At 56.8% G+C, this 20,498-nt stretch overlaps 1 protein-coding gene across 3 annotated transcripts in view; it reads left to right on the forward strand.

Annotated features, from left to right (window-relative positions):
* The window catches only part of ARHGEF10L (Rho guanine nucleotide exchange factor 10 like), a 143,234-nt gene that overhangs the window by 74,179 nt on the left and 48,557 nt on the right, over positions 1-20,498 (forward strand). For 2 of the 3 annotated variants that reach the window (XM_075551217.1, XM_075551226.1), the window contains exons 10-17: positions 1,220-1,297; positions 2,382-2,561; positions 10,426-10,542; positions 11,819-11,911; positions 12,392-12,565; positions 15,682-15,827; positions 18,080-18,094; positions 18,335-18,516. In XM_075551217.1, the coding sequence (XP_075407332.1) occupies positions 1,220-1,297; positions 2,382-2,561; positions 10,426-10,542; positions 11,819-11,911; positions 12,392-12,565; positions 15,682-15,827; positions 18,080-18,094; positions 18,335-18,516 (985 nt within the window). The remainder of the gene's footprint in view (positions 1-1,219; positions 1,298-2,381; positions 2,562-10,425; positions 10,543-11,818; positions 11,912-12,391; positions 12,566-15,681; positions 15,828-18,079; positions 18,095-18,334; positions 18,517-20,498) is intronic. The other variant, XM_075551234.1, reaches the window with a different exon arrangement.

The following is a 20,498-nucleotide window of genomic DNA, read 5'->3' on the forward strand; positions in this document are numbered from 1 at the left end:
GGTTTCCCGGATCAGGAGGTTTTAGTTCCTTGAGGCCATTGGATCTCCACTGACTGTGAGGCTGACCCCAGGGCGCTATCAGTGCTCTCAGATGGAGGGGGAGTCCCCTTGTATCCACCACCCCCTGTTGTCGTGTCCCCAGAAGACCCATCACAAGCAAGCAGCCCCTCCCACCCCCGCCACCATCCTGGGAGCCAGATCATTGATGATGTGTGACTTTGGGCCGGCCTTGCCACTCCTGGTCTCCAGGCAGGGCAATGGGAAGCAGTGGTTAGAGCATTCCAAAGGCAGGGGGACAGGCCAGTCAGGGGACACCAGTATTGATGTTCCCAGGACAGCTGGGCCAGTGCCATGGGTCAGCCACCCCTCCTGCCCAGACCTTCCTAGCCGTGCACCAGGGCAGACAGGTTTCCCCGTCTCACACCTTACACCTGTTCTGGATTGAGACGCTGCCACCGATGCCATCGGATTCACCACAACCTTCCACTTAGCAGCCGGAACGCTTAACCTGCTGTGCCCCTTGGGGCTTCTGGACCCTTCTTGGTTTGTTAGTCTAGCTCATGAAAGAACTATCGGGAAGCTTTTAACACCCTGATTTCCAGCCAGGAAGTCAGACCCCAGGAGTAGGATCCAGCTCAGAGTTCTCCAGCTCCCCATGATGCATTTCCGTGTGGGCAGCTCAGTGGGGGCCCCTTGCTCTGCCACACCCAGGGGAGAGGGCTGTGAGGACACACCATGCATGACCATGCTGGCCAGGCTACCCCCGAGGGTGCCGGTGCCCCCCACTGGCTGAGCTTTTGGAAGCTGAGGTGTCTGGGGTGCTCACTGGAAGGTCTGTCCTTTGGAACCACCAGCCGCTCTGAGGAAGGAAGTTGAAGGTTACAGGCTGGGCACCCACAGGAGTGGATCTACCCTGTCCTATAGGGTCGCTGTCCCATGGCAGGGAGGTTGGTTTGGGTTTGATAGAGCCAAGTCTGGTGGGGTGGGGTGGGGTTAAGAAAGGGGCAGGAGCGCTTTGCCCTGACCCAGCGCAGGGGTTAGAGCCACAGCTGTGACTTCAGGTTAAGAAAGACTGCCCACCAGCATGAGGCTGGGTGGGTGCCCGCTCACTGGTGCCCTCCCTCCCCCACTCAGGCTCTGGCCAGCTCCTCAGGGGGCTGGCTGCTGGGGCTCTGCACAGCGGGGGGCTCGCTCTGATTGTCCTTGTCGGTCCGGACAGGTGGTCCGGAGACACATCCTGGGCTCCATCGTCCAGAGCGAGGGCAGCTACGTGGAGTCTCTGAAGCGGATACTCCAGGTAGGACCCGGGGCTCCCAAGGGCACTGACCAAGGAGGACTGTGGGGAGTTGCCGGCGGGGGAAGGGCTGTCGCTGGCACTACATAAGGGACATAGCAGCGTGTCCAAGCGGGGGCGCTGGGAACTCCGGAGGCGCTGGCGTTTGCGGTAGTGACCATTTCCTAAACAAATCTGGATGCAGTGAAACGAGGCCGGTCCTGCAGAACTGAGAGCACCTGGTCACCATTGTGGCTGGAGGGGCCCAGGCCGTCCTCACTGCCCTAGCGGCCCCTCTCCGTCTCCCAGCACCAGAACCTGAGTGAGGAGTTCCAGCTGCCTGATGTTTGGGGGCTGGGGGCTGTTGGAGTCAGGCCATCAGGGTCAGAGGGCACTACAGATCCCCTCCCCGTCTGCTCAGTTTGGATCCAGAGAGAGGAGCCTCGCCCTCTTTCTGACTGGAGAGCTTGGCACTAGGCCTGGAGCCGGGTGAGCATATCCCACACACCTGCTGGACCCAATGGCCTTTCCCAGTTTCCCAGTTGGTGTGGAGGAGATGCCGACTCGTGGCGGCCCTGGTTGTTCAGTGGCTGGCTGGTCAGACATAGATTGCCAGCCCTTCCTTCTGACTTGCTCTTGGGTAGACTTGCATCTGCAGCCAAAACGGTTCACTGCACCACCGGGGATGGCTCAGTCCTGGGCAGAACCCTGTCGGACCAGCCCCACCCTCGGGGACATGCCCCCATGGACGCAGGGTTCAGTTAGACCAAAGGTTCTCAATCTGGGGGGTCGCGACACCTTTGGGGGGTCGAACGACCCTTTCACAGAGGTTGCCTGATTCATAACAGTAACAATATGACAGCGATGCAGTAGCAATGAAAATGCTATGGTTGGGGGTCACCACCACATAAGGAACTGCATTAAAGGGAAGAGAGAGGTCAGTGTGCCACATTCATGGGGAACCTTCTAGCAGCAAACAGGGTAAGGGGGAGCTCTCCCGGCAGCTGGAAGGCCCCGTCTGGCCCCGCAAGTTGTGATGACCAGGAAGAGGGCAGGCGGGTGGGAGGGGCCTGGCCTGCCCCCTGAGTGCCCCGCTCCCACCCTGCAGGATTACCGCAACCCCCTGATGGAGATGGAGCCCAAGGTGCTGAGCGTCCGCAAGTGCCAGGCGGTGTTTTTCCGCGTGAAGGAGATCCTGCACTGCCACTCCATGTTCCAGATCGCCCTGTCCTCCCGCGTGGCCGAGTGGGACGCCACTGAGAAGATCGGGGACCTCTTCGTGGCCTCGGTGGGTGTCTTTGCTGTACCGAATTCGTGCACAGGCCACGGTCCTCGGCCACAGCTCGTGCCGACGGGGTCTGGGGAGCACTCTCTCTGATTTGGGAGACCTGGTTCTGGTCTCAGCCCCGGTTTTAAGAAAATACTATTGTGCCGCAGTTTGAAATCACTGGGCCCTCCTTGGGAGGAAGGCGGGGCTTTCTCCTCCCGGGACGAGTTCATCTCAGAAACCCACAGGAGCAGAGCTGCTCTGTCCTCTCGGGCCACCACGAGTCTCAGTTAGCTCGGTGGCAGGGAGTCAACATTGGGCGCACACTGTCCCTTTGCGGCGTCCCAAGGTGACAGCATTCTCTTCATTTCTCTTCGGTTTCCTCTGTTTCCACTGATCTGGTTTCCCAGCCCCTCCTGGCCCGCCCACCTTTGCTTTTGGGGCAGCATCGCCCATTGGGGAGCATGAGACTCAGACAAGATTATTTATTCTGTAAGACAACCTGTTAGTTAGGGGAAAGACGACCTTCAGAAATCGCTTCTTTGAGGGCACTTAGTCCCAGGCGTCCCTCTGGCCTCTACTGGGGCAGTAGGTCTGGCCTCTCTTTTAGGATCTTAAGTTTTGCTCTATGCTTTTCTTCTGTCCTATCCCGGGCCCTCTATTGAGCCCCTGGTGAAAACTTTTGGGCCCCATCCAGTTCTGGTTTCGGGTGAGAGGCTGTGGTTCGTGTGGGCTCGTGGCCCCCGTGGGGTAGTTTCTCCTTTGATCATTGATTTTCTTCTTTCTCTCTGGCTCCAGATAAGTAGAGGCTAATAGCTGTATCTTAGATGGCTGCCTGCTTACACGCTTTTAAGGCCCCAGATTCACCTCCCCAAGCTAGGATGTACAGCATTATCTTTGTGAAGAATTTTATGCCAATGGACAGAGCTGCGCCCCATGACCCTGGTCTCAAGCCTTTTAATCCATAAACCAATTCCGTGAGCTGTTTGGCTCTGCCAGGAGGCTGTGTGGTTGGCTATCCAGGTGGCTATATAGGCAGCACACTCAATGTCCCATGTCCAACCAAATAAGGAAGACCGTGTGAGGATCGGCCACAGATTGCTGAAGGACAAACTCATCTGTCTTGGAAGAAGTAAGGCCAGAGTGCTCCTGGGGGCAAGACTTCGTCTCACGTACTTTGAACATACTGTCAGGAGAGACCAGTTCCTGGAGGACAGCATGTTTGGTAAAGTGGAGGGGTGGCAATAAAGAGGAAGGCCCTCGAGGAGAGGGACTGGCATGGTGGCTGCACCCATGGGCTCAGGCAGAGGGACAACTGCGAGGACGGCGCAGGCCCGGGCAGGGTTTCCTTCTGTTGTGCACGGAGCCGACTCGATGGCACCTGACAACAACGACCTATGCAGCACAGACACATGTGTGCCCGCAGATACACCTGCACTTGTAGGTGCCCACAGATATACCTGCACATGTAGGTGCCCGCAGATACACCTGTACATGTAGGTGTGTACAGATACACCTGCACATGTAGGTGCCCACAGATACACCTGTACATGTAGGTGTGTACAGATACACCTGCACATGTAGGTGCCCACAGATACACCTGCACATGTAGGTGCCCGCAGATACACCTGTACATGTAGGTGCCCGCAGATACCCCTGCACGTGTAGGCGCATCTACTGGCATGTGTCTTTCTGCACACATACATGCCTCCTTATGTACCTGAGTGACCACACTTACCTGCTCTGTGGCTGTTGTTACTGTTGGCTCAGTGTTCTAGCACTTACCGATCTGTCCTCTTTCTCGTGCATGCCTCATCTTCCGTAATTGCCGGGCCGGGCTGTGCTGACATCCTCCCTATTTGGCCTTGCCTTTCCCATCCCCCAAGTGTCTACTCTCTTGAGCAGGGTGTCCCAAGGGAGCCATATGCCCTGGGAGGGGCCTGGGAACCATCCAGGGGGCTGAAAAGCAGATACCTACACGTTGTTCTCGAGATTCCGAGCCAAACGCTTTCAGTTGCCAGGATGGCGCTGAGTACGTGTGTGTGCGTGTGTGTGTGTGTGTGTGTGTGTGTGTAAAGGAGTCGGAGCCCCGAACAGCGTGGCCACTCATGCTCTAGAAAGGCACTTGCCCCTCTCTCCCTGCCGTCGGTGGTAGCCATCAAGGAGCTGTGCTTCCTGTGTGGACAGCCCATAATAGTAGGACCGTAGCCTATCTGTGTTTTACGATTTGACTTATTTCCCTGAGCCTGGCGTCTGCGTTGTGAGATGTTTTTCCCACGCAGGCCTCATTGTTCTTTGTGGTTGGGTAGTGAGTGCCCCGTGGCACGTATGTGTGGGCCTCCACTGATCAGTCCACTCGCCTGTCGCGGCACCCAGCCTGTCTCCATCGTTGGGCTTTTGCAAGAATACCTCAGCGAACAGAGATGCGCTTATGTACTTGTACAAATCCTCCTGTAAGTGAGCAGTTGTAAGTCTCTTGTAAGAATACCTTGTAAGTAGGCAGATTCTTACTTCTCCGGGATCTCTACTCGGGAGGGGGGGGGATGGCTGGATCTTGGGGTACTTCTAGTTCCAGCTTTCTGAGGACGTGCCATCCTGTTTTCCCCCTGGTGGCTGTACCCTTTTATAATCCCACCCGCAGGCCAGGAGAGGTCCAATCCCCACACAACCTGCCCCGTGTTTGCTGTTTCCTGTGAGTTATTTTTCAAAACATCATTGCTGTCTTTGCAGGGCCCGAGATGCGGCCCCGCTGCAGTTTTGATCCGCATCTCTCTGGTGGCTAATGATCGATCACAAGCCTCTTTCATGTCCTTGTTGGCCACTTGGGTGTCCTGTGTGAAGTGTCTGTCCATCTCTTCATGCCCTTTGCCCGTTTTTTGATTGGCTTGTTTATCTTTCTCTTGGTAAAGTTTTTTAAAAAATAAAAAACATTAGTATTCAATTCTTGCATTTTTAGGTTTGTTTGATAGGACGAAAATCATGCTGCTGGGATTAGCCCTGTGTCTGACCGTCCAGGAATTGCATTGTTTCCGCTTTAACAGTTGGCTTTTGGAGTTCTTTTTTTAATGGAATGGAGTGAGGTGCGGATTCTGATTAAATTTCCTGAATGTGGATGCACAGTTGTTTGTTTTAACAGTGCCATTGCCCTCCACCGACTTATTTCATTGTGACTCGGTGAAGGTTTGCAGAGCAGTCTCCAATTTGATCACCAAGCCTCTCCGCGGGTTGGCTCTGTTCCCGGCATTTTGTGCCCTCCTTCCTCTGGCTGGGCCTGGCTTCTCCGTCACCCGAGTTAACGCCTATCCACGCTAGCTGTGACTTCTCTGTGCAGCACACACCAAGAGTGTTGGCTGTTGGTTTGGCTCAAATGCCGAAGTCTGTTTCTTTTCGTGCGAAGATCTTTTCTCTACTCTTCGTCATAAGGTTTCCTATATGATTTGCCCTTTTCTCGCTTGGCTAATTCCACGCAGTGTGAAGTCCAGTTTTGGCAGTGCCATTTGTTAAAGAGATGCTTTCCTCCCTGCTGAATGGACTTTGGCCCCTTGCCCAAGATGAGCTGCCCATAGGTGGACGTCTTCACTTCCAGGTTCTCCATTCTGTCCCAGGGGCCTGCGTGCCTGCCCGCTGTGCCCGTCTGTTCTGGTGACTATGGCTGCGGAGTAGGTTCTGAGATTGGGAAGCGGGAGGCCTCCCGCTTTGCTTCTCTCCCTCCACGCTCGCTGGAAATTAGACTTCCAGCTATTGGATAAGAGAGTGCTGTTGGGATTGGAGCACACCTATCGATTGCTTTTGGTGATATTGCCAGTTCCACAATGTGTGAAGTCTTCCAATCCATGAGCACAGCACCCCTTTTAGCTTCTTGAAGTAGTGTTTCATAGTTTCCCTTGTCTGAGTCTTTACGTTGCTTCTTAGTTGTTGTTTTATCCTCGGGGCTATTGTAAGTGGTACGTGCTCTCAATTCCTTTCCAGAGCCCTCCGTGTTAGTGTAGCAGAACCCCACTGATGATGTGTGTGTTGACCTTATACCTTGCCCCTTTGTTGACTCTTCCTGTTCGTCCAGCATCTCTCTGTGGATCTTGCGATTTTTAATGTATAGGGTCATGTCACATGTGAACAAAAATAGTTTTACTTCTTCTTTTCCAATTTGGATTCCTTCTGTTTCCCTTTCTTGCCTAATTGCTCTCGCCAGGACTTCCAATAGAATGTTGGGTGAGAGTGGTGATCTAGGACATCCTGGCCTCCTTCCCATCTGTTTTCGTTGAGAAGAGTGTCAGCTGTCGGTCCGGCTCATATGCCTTGAATTAGTCTCTCCTACTCCTCTGTCGTGGAAAGTGTTTGGTGTTAGATTTTAGCGAGTGCTTTTTCTACATCGATTGAGATGACCACATGATGCACTTCCTTTGTTTATGTGATGAATTACAGTAATTGATTTTCTAATGTTGAACCATCATTGCATCCTGATACGAATCCCACTTGATTGTGCACTCTTATTTTCTTTGATTCTGTTGGCTAGAATTTTTGTGTCTATATTCATGAGGGAGAGTGGCCTGTAATTTCCAGTCTCAGTCCTGTCTTCGCCTGGCTTTGATGTTAGCTTATTCTGCCTTCATAGAATGAATTAGGGAGCATTCCTTCCTTTTCTGTGTTCTAGAATACTGTGAGTTGAAATAGTATCAATTCTTCTCTAAATGTTTCCAGGATTCTCTAGTGGTACTGTCTAAGCCTGGGCTTGGGGAAGCATGCGGTGGGGGTGGAGGGAAAGGCATTTTTCTTTCCAATGACCTTGGCCTCTTCAGTTTCTTTTTGTCGTTATTATGCATCTGTTCAAATGTCTTACATCGATTTGTGTGACTTCAGGTAAGTAATGCGTTTCTAGAAATTTGCTCCTTTATTCCAAGTTTTCAAATCTGTTGGTGTACATGTTGTTTTCATGTAATATTCTGTTTATGATTTTTCAAAAACCCCCGTTGGTTCTGCTGCAATGTAACACATCTCCTTTATTATTTTGGCTGTTTGCATCCTCTCAGTTTTTACTTTGTCAGCTTGGTCGACGGATGTCAATTTTATTGATTATTTCAAAGAACCAGCCTTCCCAGTCCTTCCTCATGATTGCCTGTCTTGCTCTCCGTTTCTGTCTGCCCTGATTGTAAGGACGTCATTCTGTCTGGCGGCTGCAGCCCTCCTTTGCTGTTCCTTTATCTGTGGGTTCGAGGTGTGGGGCTTAGCTACAGAATACGACTCTTCTTTCCTCCTCTCCGGCCACTGCTTTTGCTGTGTCCCAAAGGTTATGGTATGCCATGCTTTCATTCTTATTTAATTCGAGGAATTTCAACATTTTAACTTCTTCTCTTATTAAGTAGTGCGTACACGAGGTAGTTAGTTTACTGTGACAACCTGGCTGATAAACACACGTGGGATTAATTGAAGGGCGGAGGGATAAATGGCTCAGTGAGCCTCGCCTTTCTAGTTCTTGGGTCTCTTGCTTTGTGATGGTCGCACCAGGGTGCAGCTGCCTTAGCCAGTTCCCTGCTTCAGCTTGCAAGGCTCACTTCCTGCAAGACATCCCGGAGGAGAAGCCACGTGGACCACATGGATCGGTTAATTCTCTACCCTCAGGAACCACTCTCAGAAACTTTGGCACTGATTCCCCCAGTTTCCCCCCTCCCACCCCTCTCTAATCCTGCATGACCTAGTCCTTTAGGAGCTCTGCTCTCAGCAGAGGACTTGCCGGCCACCTTCTGTCACAACCATGCTATCTGACCTTTCAAGTTCATTCTAGTATGATTTCTGTGCATGCCTTGGGGTGCCACACCATTTGTACTCCATGACCTAAACAGGTCGAGGGGTAGGGGTCTTGGTTCCAAACAGTCATCACAAGATCTGAAGTGAGCATATCAGCCATCTCCATCAGAGTCAATGCAGGATGGGTCCCAGCCCATGAACTCCTGTGCCCAGAGTGGGATGAGTAGAATACGCACATCCAGTCATACTTCCTTCCCCCCAAAGGCACTGCACTTGTTACACCTTGTACTTGGGATAGTGCAGCGTGCAGAGACCCCTGCCAGCGCTGAGATGCTTACACATTCACTAACTCGGCTTTCCTCCTGCAGTCAGCGTCATTGCGTCTGTTTTGTGAGATGGAGGAGGATTTTGTGGATTGGTGTCGGACATATGGGTTAATGTTGGACTTGTGGGCTTGGGCAGCACTGGGTTGGGATGTTTTCTTGATGTGCACTTAACCTTTATATAAAACTCTCTCTTATACACGAGTTTCTGTGGATGTGTTTCTCTAAAGCACCCAGACTAACACAGTATGCTGTTCAGTTTCCATGCATTTACTTGTGTGGGTTTTTTGTTGTTTGCTTTTTTTCTATTGAGTTCTAGTTTTATAGCGTGGTAAGAGCATGTTTTTGGATGAACTGAGGTTTGCCCTGTGGCCTCAGGTGTGGCCCGTTCTTGCAAACGAGCCATGAGCTCTGGAGAAGAGCGTCGTCTGTCTGCGGGCGGTGAGCTCGTGTCCGGCTGCGCGGGCAGGCCGCCTGGCTGTGTTCCTTAGCTCCTCTGCATCTTTGCTGGACTTCCTTCCAGTTGGCCGCCCACCATGGAAAGGGGCAGGTTGATGTCTCCTACGATTATCGTCGCATTGTCTGCTTCTCTTTTCAGTCCTGTTAGAGGTTGTTAAGGTGTCTATTTTGGAACTCTGTCATCAGGTTGGGTGTATAAGTATTTGCTGAGGTTATGTCCACGTGGTGGATTCGTTTGTTACATTGGGTAGCTCCTGACTCTTCTAGGGGCTTGGCTTCCCCCCATTTGAGGAATAAGGGGTACACTGGACCCATGGCGTTCAAATTTCTGGGCCCCAAAGACATACGGGCCCAAGAAAGGTCAAGTGGGTGGAACCCCACCTTTACCTGTTTTCGGTCATAGGGATTCTGTGGCTGAAAAGAAGCAAAAGCAACTGGTGTGGAAGCCACACCAGTCTCTTATAACCCAAGCCAAACTCGCTTCCTTCAAGTCAGTTCTGACTCATGGCGCCCTAGTGGGTCAGAGTAGAAACCCCCTGTGGGTTTCTGAAACCGTGACTCTTTAAGGGAGTAGCACGACCCGTCTTTCTCCCACAGCCACCCACAGACCCATTGCACAGCCCTGATGGCCTGGGTGTGGCCTCTGAGGGACTCAGAGAGAGTGGTTGCTGCCACCCAGGGCAACGCCACCGGATGTAGCTCCAGGAACAGGTGCAGCCAGCCTCCTGCCTCGTTTGTTGACTGGGGGCTCTGGCTCAGCCCAGACACAGAGGAGAGGCCCCTGCTGTCCCCTGGCTTCATCCCTTCTCCCTGAGACTGCCCATTAGTCCCTGCAGCTCTCTGAGCCCTGGGGGGGATGAAGGGCCTCCGGTTGCCGTGGCAAAGCACCACACACTGAGTGCCTTCAGACCCAGAAATGTGGTGCCCCCTTGTTCTGGAGGCCAGAAATCTGAAAGCAGTATCCGTGGGCCTGGTCTCTGCGGCTCCTGGGCCTCGCCGGCACTCCTTGGCTTGTCGCCGCATCACTCCAACCTCGGCCTTCGTCATCACGTGGCCACCCGTCTGTCTTCCCTGCCTGTTTCTGTGTCTCCTATACAGTCCCCAAATCCCAGTCTATTCCTAGGTGATTGGGTCTTCAAAGACCCTGTTTGCAGAACCAAGCTCTGGCTTACTGGGCTTGGGATTTCAGCGTCTCTATAACGTTTTTTATCTTCAGCATCAGGGAGCGACACACGCTAAAACCCGTGACACCCGCCTGCCTCCCCTTTAGGGGGGATGATGCTCTTACCCACCTCGCACCCTCCCCTCCCGGTGGGGCTCGCTGAGTGGCGCTCACCTAGAACCCCCGCATTCCCGTTCAGTTCTCCAAGTCCATGGTGCTGGATGTGTACAGCGACTACGTGAACAACTTCACCGGCGCCATGTCCGTCATCAAGAAGGCCTGCCTCACCAAGCCCGCCTTCCTCGAATTCCTCAAGGTGGGGCCTGAGGAGGGTTGGGGGCGCACAGGGCAGGGGACAAGGGGAAGGCTTCTTAGGAGGGAGCGCTCTAGTCCCAGCATCAGGGGGGCCACATTGTTGCTTTGGAGAGCCGAAGGGTCAGCAAGGAGCTGGGGATCCTTGGTCTTCTGCAGAGGGACCAGGGAGGCCGAGGGGTCTTGCTGATCCCTGGGTTAGTCCAGTAGGTTGTGTTTCCCGGAGAACTGGGTGCCAGCCAAACAGAGGCAGCAGATGTGGGTCTTCTGTCCTCTGGGACCCCTTGCCTCCTGTCGAAGAGCCGCAGCCTTGGGAGGGGTGTCTGTCACCTGACATGGGCCTGGAGGGGTGAGATTGTAAACGGTGGGACAGAGGAGAGGGTAGCCCAAGGTCATGGTGGAGCAGGGCAGGTCTGGTTAGATTCAAGAGCCTGGGGGCTTCTGGGAGTTCAGTTTGGAGGCTGCTGGATCTGTAGGCCCTGGGAATCCAGGCTTTGCATTGGGGTGGTGGGTGGTGGAGGCCTCTGGGCCGCAGGGGCAGAGGTGGGTGCAGGCATGTGGGTGCGTGGTGGGAGCAGATGGGAAGCAATAGGACACTGGGAAACCCCCGGTGTCCCAGCCCCCACTCTGCTTTTCCGTTAGGTGCAGGAAATGGTTGGTTTGGCTACTTCTAGAAGTTGACCTTCTGAGTAAATTGCTGAATTTCCTAGTTAGGCCTTGAGGTCAGAGACCTTAAAACAGTGGTTCTCAACCTTCCTAATACTGTAACCCTTTAATACAGTCCTCATGTTGTGGTGACCCCCAACCATAACATTACTTTTGTTGCTACTTCATCACTGTCATTTTGCTACTGTTATGAATCGGGCGACCCCTGTGAAAGGGTCATTCGATCCCCAAAGGGTTTAAGCCCCACAGGTTGAGAACCACAGCCTTAAAAGGACTGTCCTGGCCTCCAAGGGTGGGAAGGCCCTGAGGGGGACGTGGTGGTGGGAGGGACTGCCTGGCAGCAGACTCAGGGACCTTTGTCAGCTCTAGGGGCTGGGAGCCCTTGGGGGTGATCCTTCCTGGACCCCTGACCTCTGGCCCTGCCTGTGGAGGGTTAGAGAGACATGAGACCTTGACCCCGGCAAAGAGCCCCGGTGGTGCAGAGGTGGGAGGCTCACGCCCACACGGAGGTACCTTGGGAGGCAGGCCTGGGGTCCTTCGTAAAGACCACCGCCTGGAGAAGCCAGGGCGTCAGCGGTAGAGCAGCCCCATGCCTGGCTTTTTGTGCCCCACAGAGGCGGCAGATTTGCAGCCCGGACCGCGTCACCCTCTACGGGCTGATGGTGAAGCCCATCCAGAGGTTCCCGCAGTTCATCCTCCTGCTCCAGGTGCCACCCAGCCGCCCCTCGGGGGGTGGGGGGAACCTCCACCCCTGCTTAGTGGGCTGCTGGGAGTGGGGAGGCAGGCCCCGCCTCTGCAGTGCATCACCTCCCCTGGCCGGCCCTCTGGGGGACTGTTTCACCCAACAGCCTCCTTACCCCTCCCTGCACCCAGGAGCCAGGTGAGGGACTCTGGCCCAGTGCTGGTTCTCACCTTGGCCTGTTCTGGATTTCTGGGGCCGTGAGCTGGGGTCACCTCAGGGCCCTCCTGAGGAATCCCCTCTCCCCTCAGAGCTGCCCAGCTGCTGGCAGCCTCCAATCCCAGCACCCAGTGCTCTGTTGGTTCCCCAGGGGGTAACTGCCTCGGTCTCATTTACCTTCACTGATGTGCTGCCTGGGAGTGGGACCCTCCTTGGACCGGGTCTGCCCAGGGGCCCAAGGATGGGTCTGCTGGGGTTTCTGAGCCTGGCTCTCTCTGGGCCCTGGCAGGACATGCTGAAGAACACCCCCAGGGGACACCCCGACAGGCTGTCCCTGCAGCTGGCCCTCACGGAGCTGGAGACGCTGGCGGAGAAGCTGAATGAGCAGAAGCGGCTGGCCGACCAGGTGGCCGAGATCCAGCAGCTGACCAGGAGTGTCAGCGACCGCAGCAGCCTCAACAAGGTGTGTGTCTGCGGGCCCCCCTCCCCTGCTCTGCAGCCGGCTCACCTGTCACCCAGTGGCCCGCTTCTCGACCACCACTAGGTGGCAGTGCCCTCTGGGCCCAGGGGTCCTTGCTTTCCTGTGTCCACAGGTTCCCCTCCCACCACCCTCAGAGTGGTTCTAGATGGGGCTCACCCCTCAAACCTGGGTCCTCTCCTTTGTCTCTGGTCGGGTTGTTTTAGCTAAAAAGCTGATTCCGTGGGTTAGTGTAACAGTTAGTAAGGACGACTGGAATGACAGCCTGGTACAGCGGTGGAAAAAGGGGTTAGACCCAGAGTTTGCCCCCAAATCCAGATTTGCCACTACTCTTTTGCTGTGGCCTCAGGAAAACCGCCCAACCCCACTGAGCCCCGTGGGTTGGAACAGTGTCTGACGCCCGGGCTGCGGCGAGGCACACAGGGCCCCAGAACGCTGCAGACTGACACCGTGGGTTACTTTTTCAGAAAGGGGAAGGCGAGATCCCCCCACGGCTGGGGGGTTGCCACATAGGAGCATTGCAGTCAGAAAAAAAAAGTACCCCCAACGCATGTGTGGAGCACCTGCCTTTAAAACTCGAGGTCCCCGCCTGGTGCACAAGGTGGCTGAGGCACAAGGCTCAGACAGGAACACAGGAAACAGTCCCTTCTAGAACCAGCTCACTACCCCACTGCCGCCCCGTCCCACCCTTCACCCCGGGTTTGGGTGGTCTCCACTTGGGTGGGCTCCACCTGCCTGGTGGGCAGAGGCAGCCAGGATGGCTCAGGGTGGGGTGGTCACGCCACTCTGGAGGGAACAGGAGCTGTTCTTCGGAGAAGTGACCAGGACCTTTGGAGTGTCGTAGGGATGTGTTCTGACCCCTGGGGGACATGAACAGGAGCCTCAGAGTGGTCCACAAATGGGAGACAAGGCCGGTCAGAGCCTGGGAGAGAGGGAGGGCTCCATTCTCAAAGAACAGCCCTTTCCGCAGGCCCTGCGCCTCACAGTGTGCACCACGCCCTAACCCACGTCCTCGCGGCAGTCTGCCAAGCGGGTGGGGGCACGAGGGCCTTCGGGGCTCCCTGCCCCACCACAGCTCGGGGCCGGCCCCTGGCATGGGTGTGTGTTTGGCCCACAGGGTGTGCGTAAGGCTGCACTTAACGTTTGAGTGATGCCCATAGGGCTCAGGTGCCTGGTTCTTCTCGAAGGCTGGGCAGATGGAGCTGCTCCGCTGAGCAAGGCCTCTTCACTGTACCTCTGGTCCCCTGCCCTGGGTGGACAGCGCTGGCAGGACGAGCCTCCCCCTCCAGTCACAGAGTCCCTCTCAGAGTGCCGGTGTGTGCCATGGCCTTTGCTCTGGGGAGGCTGCTGCTTCGGCCCCGCCCCTTCTCCGGCCTCGGCAGCAGGAGCCAGTGGAGTTACGACTTGTCCCCGTGGGGACCCGGGTCCTGGGCACTGCAGCTGCCATTAGCTCATGCCAGCACGTCCTGAGTGCTGACGATGGCTGTCTGGTGGTGGGCGAGGGGCTCAGCTCTCCGAGCCTCAGTTTCTCAATCCATGAAATGGGGATGTGTCGGCTACCATTTCAGCTGGTGGCTGCAGCCTCCGCCTCACCCCCTGGCCGTCTCTGCATGCCCTTGGCCACCCCCCCCCCCCGGGAGAAGCGGATATGAAAGTGGGTGTCGGCGGAAATGGAACCACTGTGATGCCTATTGCAGAACGTGCCCCCTCCGGACCCTCCTAAGGGCTGTTTGTGAAATTGTGGGCTTTTTTTCTGCTGAAACTCTGGAGGGATGGGGGTGAGTGCCAGGGGCCCAGGAACCTCTTTGTCCTCCTTGTGGGCTGTGCACAGGCGGCACTTCCTGGGGCCTGCTGTGCTCCCCATCCAGCTTCGTCTCAGGAGCTGGCTCAGCAGGCCCCCATGGGCCCGGAGCCCAGGGTCCTCTCCTGGCCCAGCCACACCCAGCCAGAGGCTGCATGGAGGGCCTCTGCGGCATTGCGCACCCTGTCCGGGATGGCCTCGGTTTTCTCTGGGGAAGTGTGAACAGCCAGCCTCCCTCCAGGGTGGTGGGGGGTGTGTGTGTGGGGGTGGCGAGCGCACAGACGCAGCCAGTGTGCCAAGCTCCAGCCTGGACATGAGGCTCTGGGCTGTGCATTGGCTTGAGATATGGGGCTCCTCCGAGGGGTGACCTGTCCTTTTCTTGGTGTGTGTGTGTGTGTGTGTGTGTGTGTGTGTCAAGGGTGGTGGTGGTGGTGGTGGTGGAATTGATGGTGAGGAAAGTGACCGTTGTCATCAGAGTCACAGGTTCAGGGCTGGTTTCTCCTGAATTCCGCCTGAAAATCACCCCTGAGGGGAAGGAAGCTGTCTCCCAGGGGCCCTGGCCTGATGGCCGAGCCCAGTGCTCCGAAGGGGTCCCCAGAGGCCAGGCTTAGAAGACAAATGCCTGCTGAGGTACATGAGGCTTGGAGGCTTCTGGCCTCCTCAGAGCTGCCTGGCTGACCAGTGGGTCTGTCTGCAGGGCAGGACAGTCCTAGCTACCCAGCGGGTCAGGGCGCAGGACCAGAACCTTCTTCCATGCCAGGGTCTCCCACTTTAGATCCCTCCCCTCATGGACAGTGCCACCCCGAGAGTTGACCTCACAGCTCCGCAAGATGCCTAGTTGGTGCCCTTCGGACCCCGATAAGCTGTGAACAAGGCACCCTGCATTTTATTCCACATACTGCATGCACCCTGGTCACACGCTACCTTGTGTGGTCTGAGACGTGGGGGAAACTCAGGCACGCAGCAGGGAAGGGATTGCTTCAGGACTTCGCAGCCGGCTCGTGGAGGAGCAGGGCCTGAGCTCAGCCTGCCAGGCCTGTGACTGGCACACCTGGGGTGGAGTGCCGCTGTCGTGGGGCTGACTCGAGATGGCGGGGGTCAGACACAGCAGAGCAGGGAACCCAGTACACCCTGTCACCCCAGGATGCATGGAGTGGCTCGCTGACCCTTGCCCTGCTTGACCAACCACCCCCCAACTGCATGGTGGGAGGATTGTGGGTCTCTGGTTAGCTAGGGAACAGCCTGGGCCACAGTGCTGGTGTTGACCTTGCTGTGCTTCCCCCTTCCTCCCTCCCCCCAGCTGTTGACCTCTGGCCAGCGGCAGCTGCTGCTGTGTGAGACACTGACGGAAACCGTGTATGGCGACCGTGGGCAGCTGATCAAGTCCAAGGAGCGCAGGGTGTTCCTGCTCAACGACATGCTGGTCTGCGCCAACATCAACTTCAAGTAAGCAGCCCGGCCAGCCCCGGTCACCTCTTTCCTGTCCAGTCCCCCCACTGGCCTCCCTGCGGCCAGCCCAGCAGAGCACCCTTTAGCAGGCCAGTCCATCCCGACTCAGAGTGATACGAGTGTCCTTCTGTAGGCTTTCAATGGAGATGGCCTGGCCTTTCTTCTGAGGCACACCTGGTGGACCCCACTTCCAGTGAGCCCAGGAAAGGGGCTCCAGCTCGGTTTCTGCCTCTGGTATCCCAGTCTCCTCTCTCGTCCCTCCTAGCCTGCTCTGTCCCTGGTCCCCAGACCCCACCTGCTCTGAGGCTTTGCACTCGGTAACTGAGCAGCCTGGGCGCTGTGCCCACTTTGAAAATACACAAGTCCTGCTATGTCCATTCCAAACTCCTGCTTTACTTCACGCCCACTCCCCCCTGGCCAGGTCTCAGCAGTCCAGCACATCTTCTGCCCACAGGAGCCAGGCTCCCCGGCTGTAGCTCCGAGGTGGAGACATGACAGGCCAGGGGCCAGGCTGTGCCTGAGTTTGAATCTGGAGGCGGGGTGAAGGTCAGGTGGGGAGGAAGGCGAGAGTTAGTGTGATTCTTTGGACCAGAGTCTGCAAACTGGTGCCTATAGGGTTGCACCTCTCCCCCCCAGTCAAAACCAAAACCAGCCAAACAGCACCTAAGAGATCCACGCCCATCGCTCTGTGCTCTGTTTCGATTTGTGGTGAGCTCAGTTTTAGAGTAGAGCAGCCCCAGAGGGCCTTCTTGGCCTTCCTTCATGGTGCCCCCCCACCCACCCCCCACCCCCGGTGGGCTTGAACCTCCCACCTGTTGGTTTGGAAATGAGAGCAAGCACGTGGCTCAGGCCAGCGGGAGTCTGTGCTTGCCTCCCACTCAGAATTCACACACAGGCTGAGAGAGTCAACTTCCTTTCACAATTGGGGGCCCCCCAACCAAGGTCGGCAGTTGGAGCCCACCAGCGGTTCTGCAGGAGGAGGGCCTGGGGATTGATCTACCCTATAAATATTACCCCCAAACCCCAAACTCACTGCCACTGAGTTGACTCTGCCACTCGTAGTGACCCCGCAGGGCAGGGTAGACCTGTCCCATGGCTTTCCGAGACTGTAACTCTTGGCCTCAGTAGAAAACCTCATCTTTCTTCCGAGGAGTCAGTGGCGGTTTTGAACTCATGACCTTGCAGTTGGCAGCCCAACACGTAACCACTCTGCCACCAGGGCTCCTTCCCACAAGGATGACAGCGTAGAAACTCCCAAGAGGGCATTCTACTTGGGGGCGCACCAAGATGGCACCTGACACCACCACCAGCAAGCCGGCCACCTTTCAGGGGCCACGGGCACCTGGGGCGGAGGAGCGAGCGAGGACCTCTTAGCAGCGCTGTTCCCACCTGGTGCAGATCACTCGCTGCCATCCTGCCTCGGCCAGGGCCAGGAAGCATCAGACATTGCCACTCACTGCCAGCTCCCGAGGACTCCAGCTGTGACCTTCTCAGTCAGCTGTGACCTTCACAGTCAAGGCTCTTGTTTCCTCCAGTGGGGGAGGATGTCTGCTCTCAATATTTGACAACATGTAAAAATATCACGCAAACAACAATGTAGCAACAATAGCTAGATCGTCTATCCTCCTACTGCTCCAGCCGGCCTCTCCTTCCTCCCAGGAGGAGCAGTAGCAAGAGGCATCTCTGCCGGGTCTGTCTCTGCTGGTCTCAGTCTTGGGGTCTGGGAACACACACTCCCTGGCCTACCACCTACCACCTCTCATCTGCTCATCCACCCCGTGTTGGTTAACACTGTACCATGTGCCAACTCCAAACAAGAGCTAGCCCTGTGTCGGCGACCAGCATGAGGGCTTTGCAGGGCAACCTGTGTCACCGATCCTGGTGAGCAGTGCCTCTGGCCGGCTGACCAACGGGTCCACGGGTTGCTATGACCAGGCACTGTGCAGGACAAGGACATGGCCAACAGCCTCTCTGCCCCCATGTCACTCAGGATCTGCTGGGGCAAACGGTGGGATGGGATGGCAGTAACCCAGCTTGGGGATGCGGTTTGGGTGACGGGACAAGGCAGGTGTCCTAACAGGCTGCTGGGAGAAGCATGGCCTACCTCGGGGAGAAGACCCTCCTATGGGCTTCTCTGTCCCCACCTGGCCATGACTCCTTCCATCCAGTGCTGGCCCCAGGGGTCTCTGTCCTCTTGAGAGCACATAGTCCCAGAAATGACCTCCCTTCCCTCTTGTCTTTCCCCTCAGGCCTGCCAACCACAGGTAGGTGGTGCGGGGGGCTCGGGGCTCAGTGGGGCATGGGGTTCGGGATTGGGGCTGAGCCTGGTGCCCCGGGGCTTCTGCCTCCACAAGAGCTCCCGCCCTGCCTGCCTGGATGTTGGCTCTGCCTTATGCTTGGGCTGCACGTGCCTGGCTGGGTTGGTGTGCTGAGGCCGTGCCGGGCTGGCTCTGTGTGGGCAAGGTGTGGGCGCTCCAGGGCCTTGTTGTCTCTGTCCCTGACAGGGGTCAGCTGGAGATCAGTAGCCTGGTGCCCCTGGGGCCCAGGTACGTGGTGAAGTGGAACACGGCGCTGCCTCAGGTGCAGGTGGTGGAGGTGGGCCAGGAGGGCAGTGGCTACGACAAGGACAACGTGCTCATCCAGCACGCCGGTGCCAAGAAAACCCCTGCCGCGAGCCAGGCTCAGAGTGAGTGCCCCGTCCCCCCGGGGGTCCCAGGCTGACCCCAGCGCAGCTTGGCAGAGGGGCTCTGGGCTTTGCCGCCCCATCGTGCAGAGGTGGGCACGTTCACCCGGCCAGCACGCTGTCTCACACGATGATCACCACTTTCCACCCTCACAGTCGCCAGTGCACACCCGTGGTCGTGCACACACAAACACACACACCCCTCTGCTCACAGGCTGAGCACGACCCTGTGCAGACACACCCACACATGCTCACACACATGCACACAAACACACCCTTCTGCCTACACACTGAGCACCCCCATCCGCACTCGTGCGCACGTGCGTGTACACACACAGAGACACACACTCACATACACCTCTGGCTACATGCTGTGCACCCTCACTTTTATGCAGACACCTGCACGCATGCACGCACTTATTTGCACACACACACACACACCTCTGCTCACACACTGAGCACTACCCTAGGCTGACACACACACATACACACACATGCACACTCACACACACCTCTGCCCACACTTGAAGTACTCCCCCCAGATACCTGTACACATGCTCACACACATGTTCACACGTCTGCTCACCCACTGAGCACCCCCCACCTTCACATGGACACTCGGCCTCACACTCAGGCCCAGGGTCTCTGAGCCAGTGTGTGCTCCAGCACCTGCCCATCGGCGGCCTCCCTGTGGGCCACCTCTCCAAACCTCAGTTCCCTCCTGCCCCTGTCCTGACTATTCCCCACACTCTGGACATGAGAACCCTGGCTACTCCAGGTGGCGCCTGGCAGCTCCTCCTGGAAGGCCTCCACACTTCTTCCTGGCCCAGGAGGCTCCTCCATGCCCCTCCTGCTGCTCCTCCCGCTGTCTCAGCTTCCTGTTTCCTCTGCTCCCTCAGCGTTGTCCCCTCGTGCTGGTCCACCGCCCGCCCAGAGCACATCAGATCTGCATGTGACCCCCACAGCCCCCAAGTCTGACTGTGGTGCCCATGACCCTGAGGGTGAAGCCCTAGCCTCATTCTGGGCCTTGCAGGCTCCCAGCCCCACAGGCCTGACCGAGAGGGGCCTGGTACCCAGGGCGCCACCAGACATCTGCTGGGCGAAGGATGGGTGCTGAGCACGGGAATAACTGAACGTGGGGTCTGACAGCACCTTCCACAGACTGGGGACACTTGGTTTCAGTTCCCCTTCCACCGGCCTGACCCCGGGGTGCCCCACGGGGCTCCCGCCCGCAGTTCTGGAAAATCTGAGGCCACGATTGCACCATCAACTCCGGTCGGGGTTGGAGGGGGGCAGGGGGAGCATGCAGCTGTGCCCACAGCCAGGAAGCACGCCTCTCTCCCAGCTCTATGGGCAGGGAGAGCTGGTCTGCAGATCCGTTCTTCACAGGAGCCTCCCTGGGAAGTGTCCCTCTTGCCCCTGGGCTCATTCCTCAGAGCCACCTTCTGCCTCTGCTCTCACGCCTGCCCCTCGAGGGCCGCTGCTCCAGGCGCCTTTCCCGCACATGCTGCCGCTGCTGTGCCGTCTGCCGTCTGTCTGTAGCGTGTTCTCCCTCCCCATACAGGGGCGGAAGCGGCTTGTGGAAGCCCCGCAGGGCTCCTGCAGTTCTCACCGGGTCGGTGTTCAGATATGTGGAATTTAGAGTTGGGTATAGTGCACTTGGTTTATACCCCACTGGAACAACCACAGAGTCGAGATAAAATGCACAAACTGAATAAAAATGGAAAAGCCACCAAACTGTAAAGTCCAGGCAGACGACATCCCTCTGCGGTGGTGACTGGTGCTCAGTGTGAGGACCCTTGGCCCTGCCAGCACCGTGGGCGCCTTCCCGAGTATGGACAGAGCCCAGCCTGTCATTCACCGGGGTGTGCACGTGCTTCCACCGCAAGCACTGCCTCTGTTCTTTGACCCCACCCTGGTGACCATGGAAGCGCCTGCTAGGTGCTGACCCTGCAGATGTTTGGCCCCTCACACCAGGCGGCCCA

The sequence above is a fragment of the Tenrec ecaudatus genome, chromosome 1, assembly GCF_050624435.1.
Source record: "Tenrec ecaudatus isolate mTenEca1 chromosome 1, mTenEca1.hap1, whole genome shotgun sequence".
Classification (NCBI taxonomy): domain Eukaryota; kingdom Metazoa; phylum Chordata; class Mammalia; order Afrosoricida; family Tenrecidae; genus Tenrec; species Tenrec ecaudatus.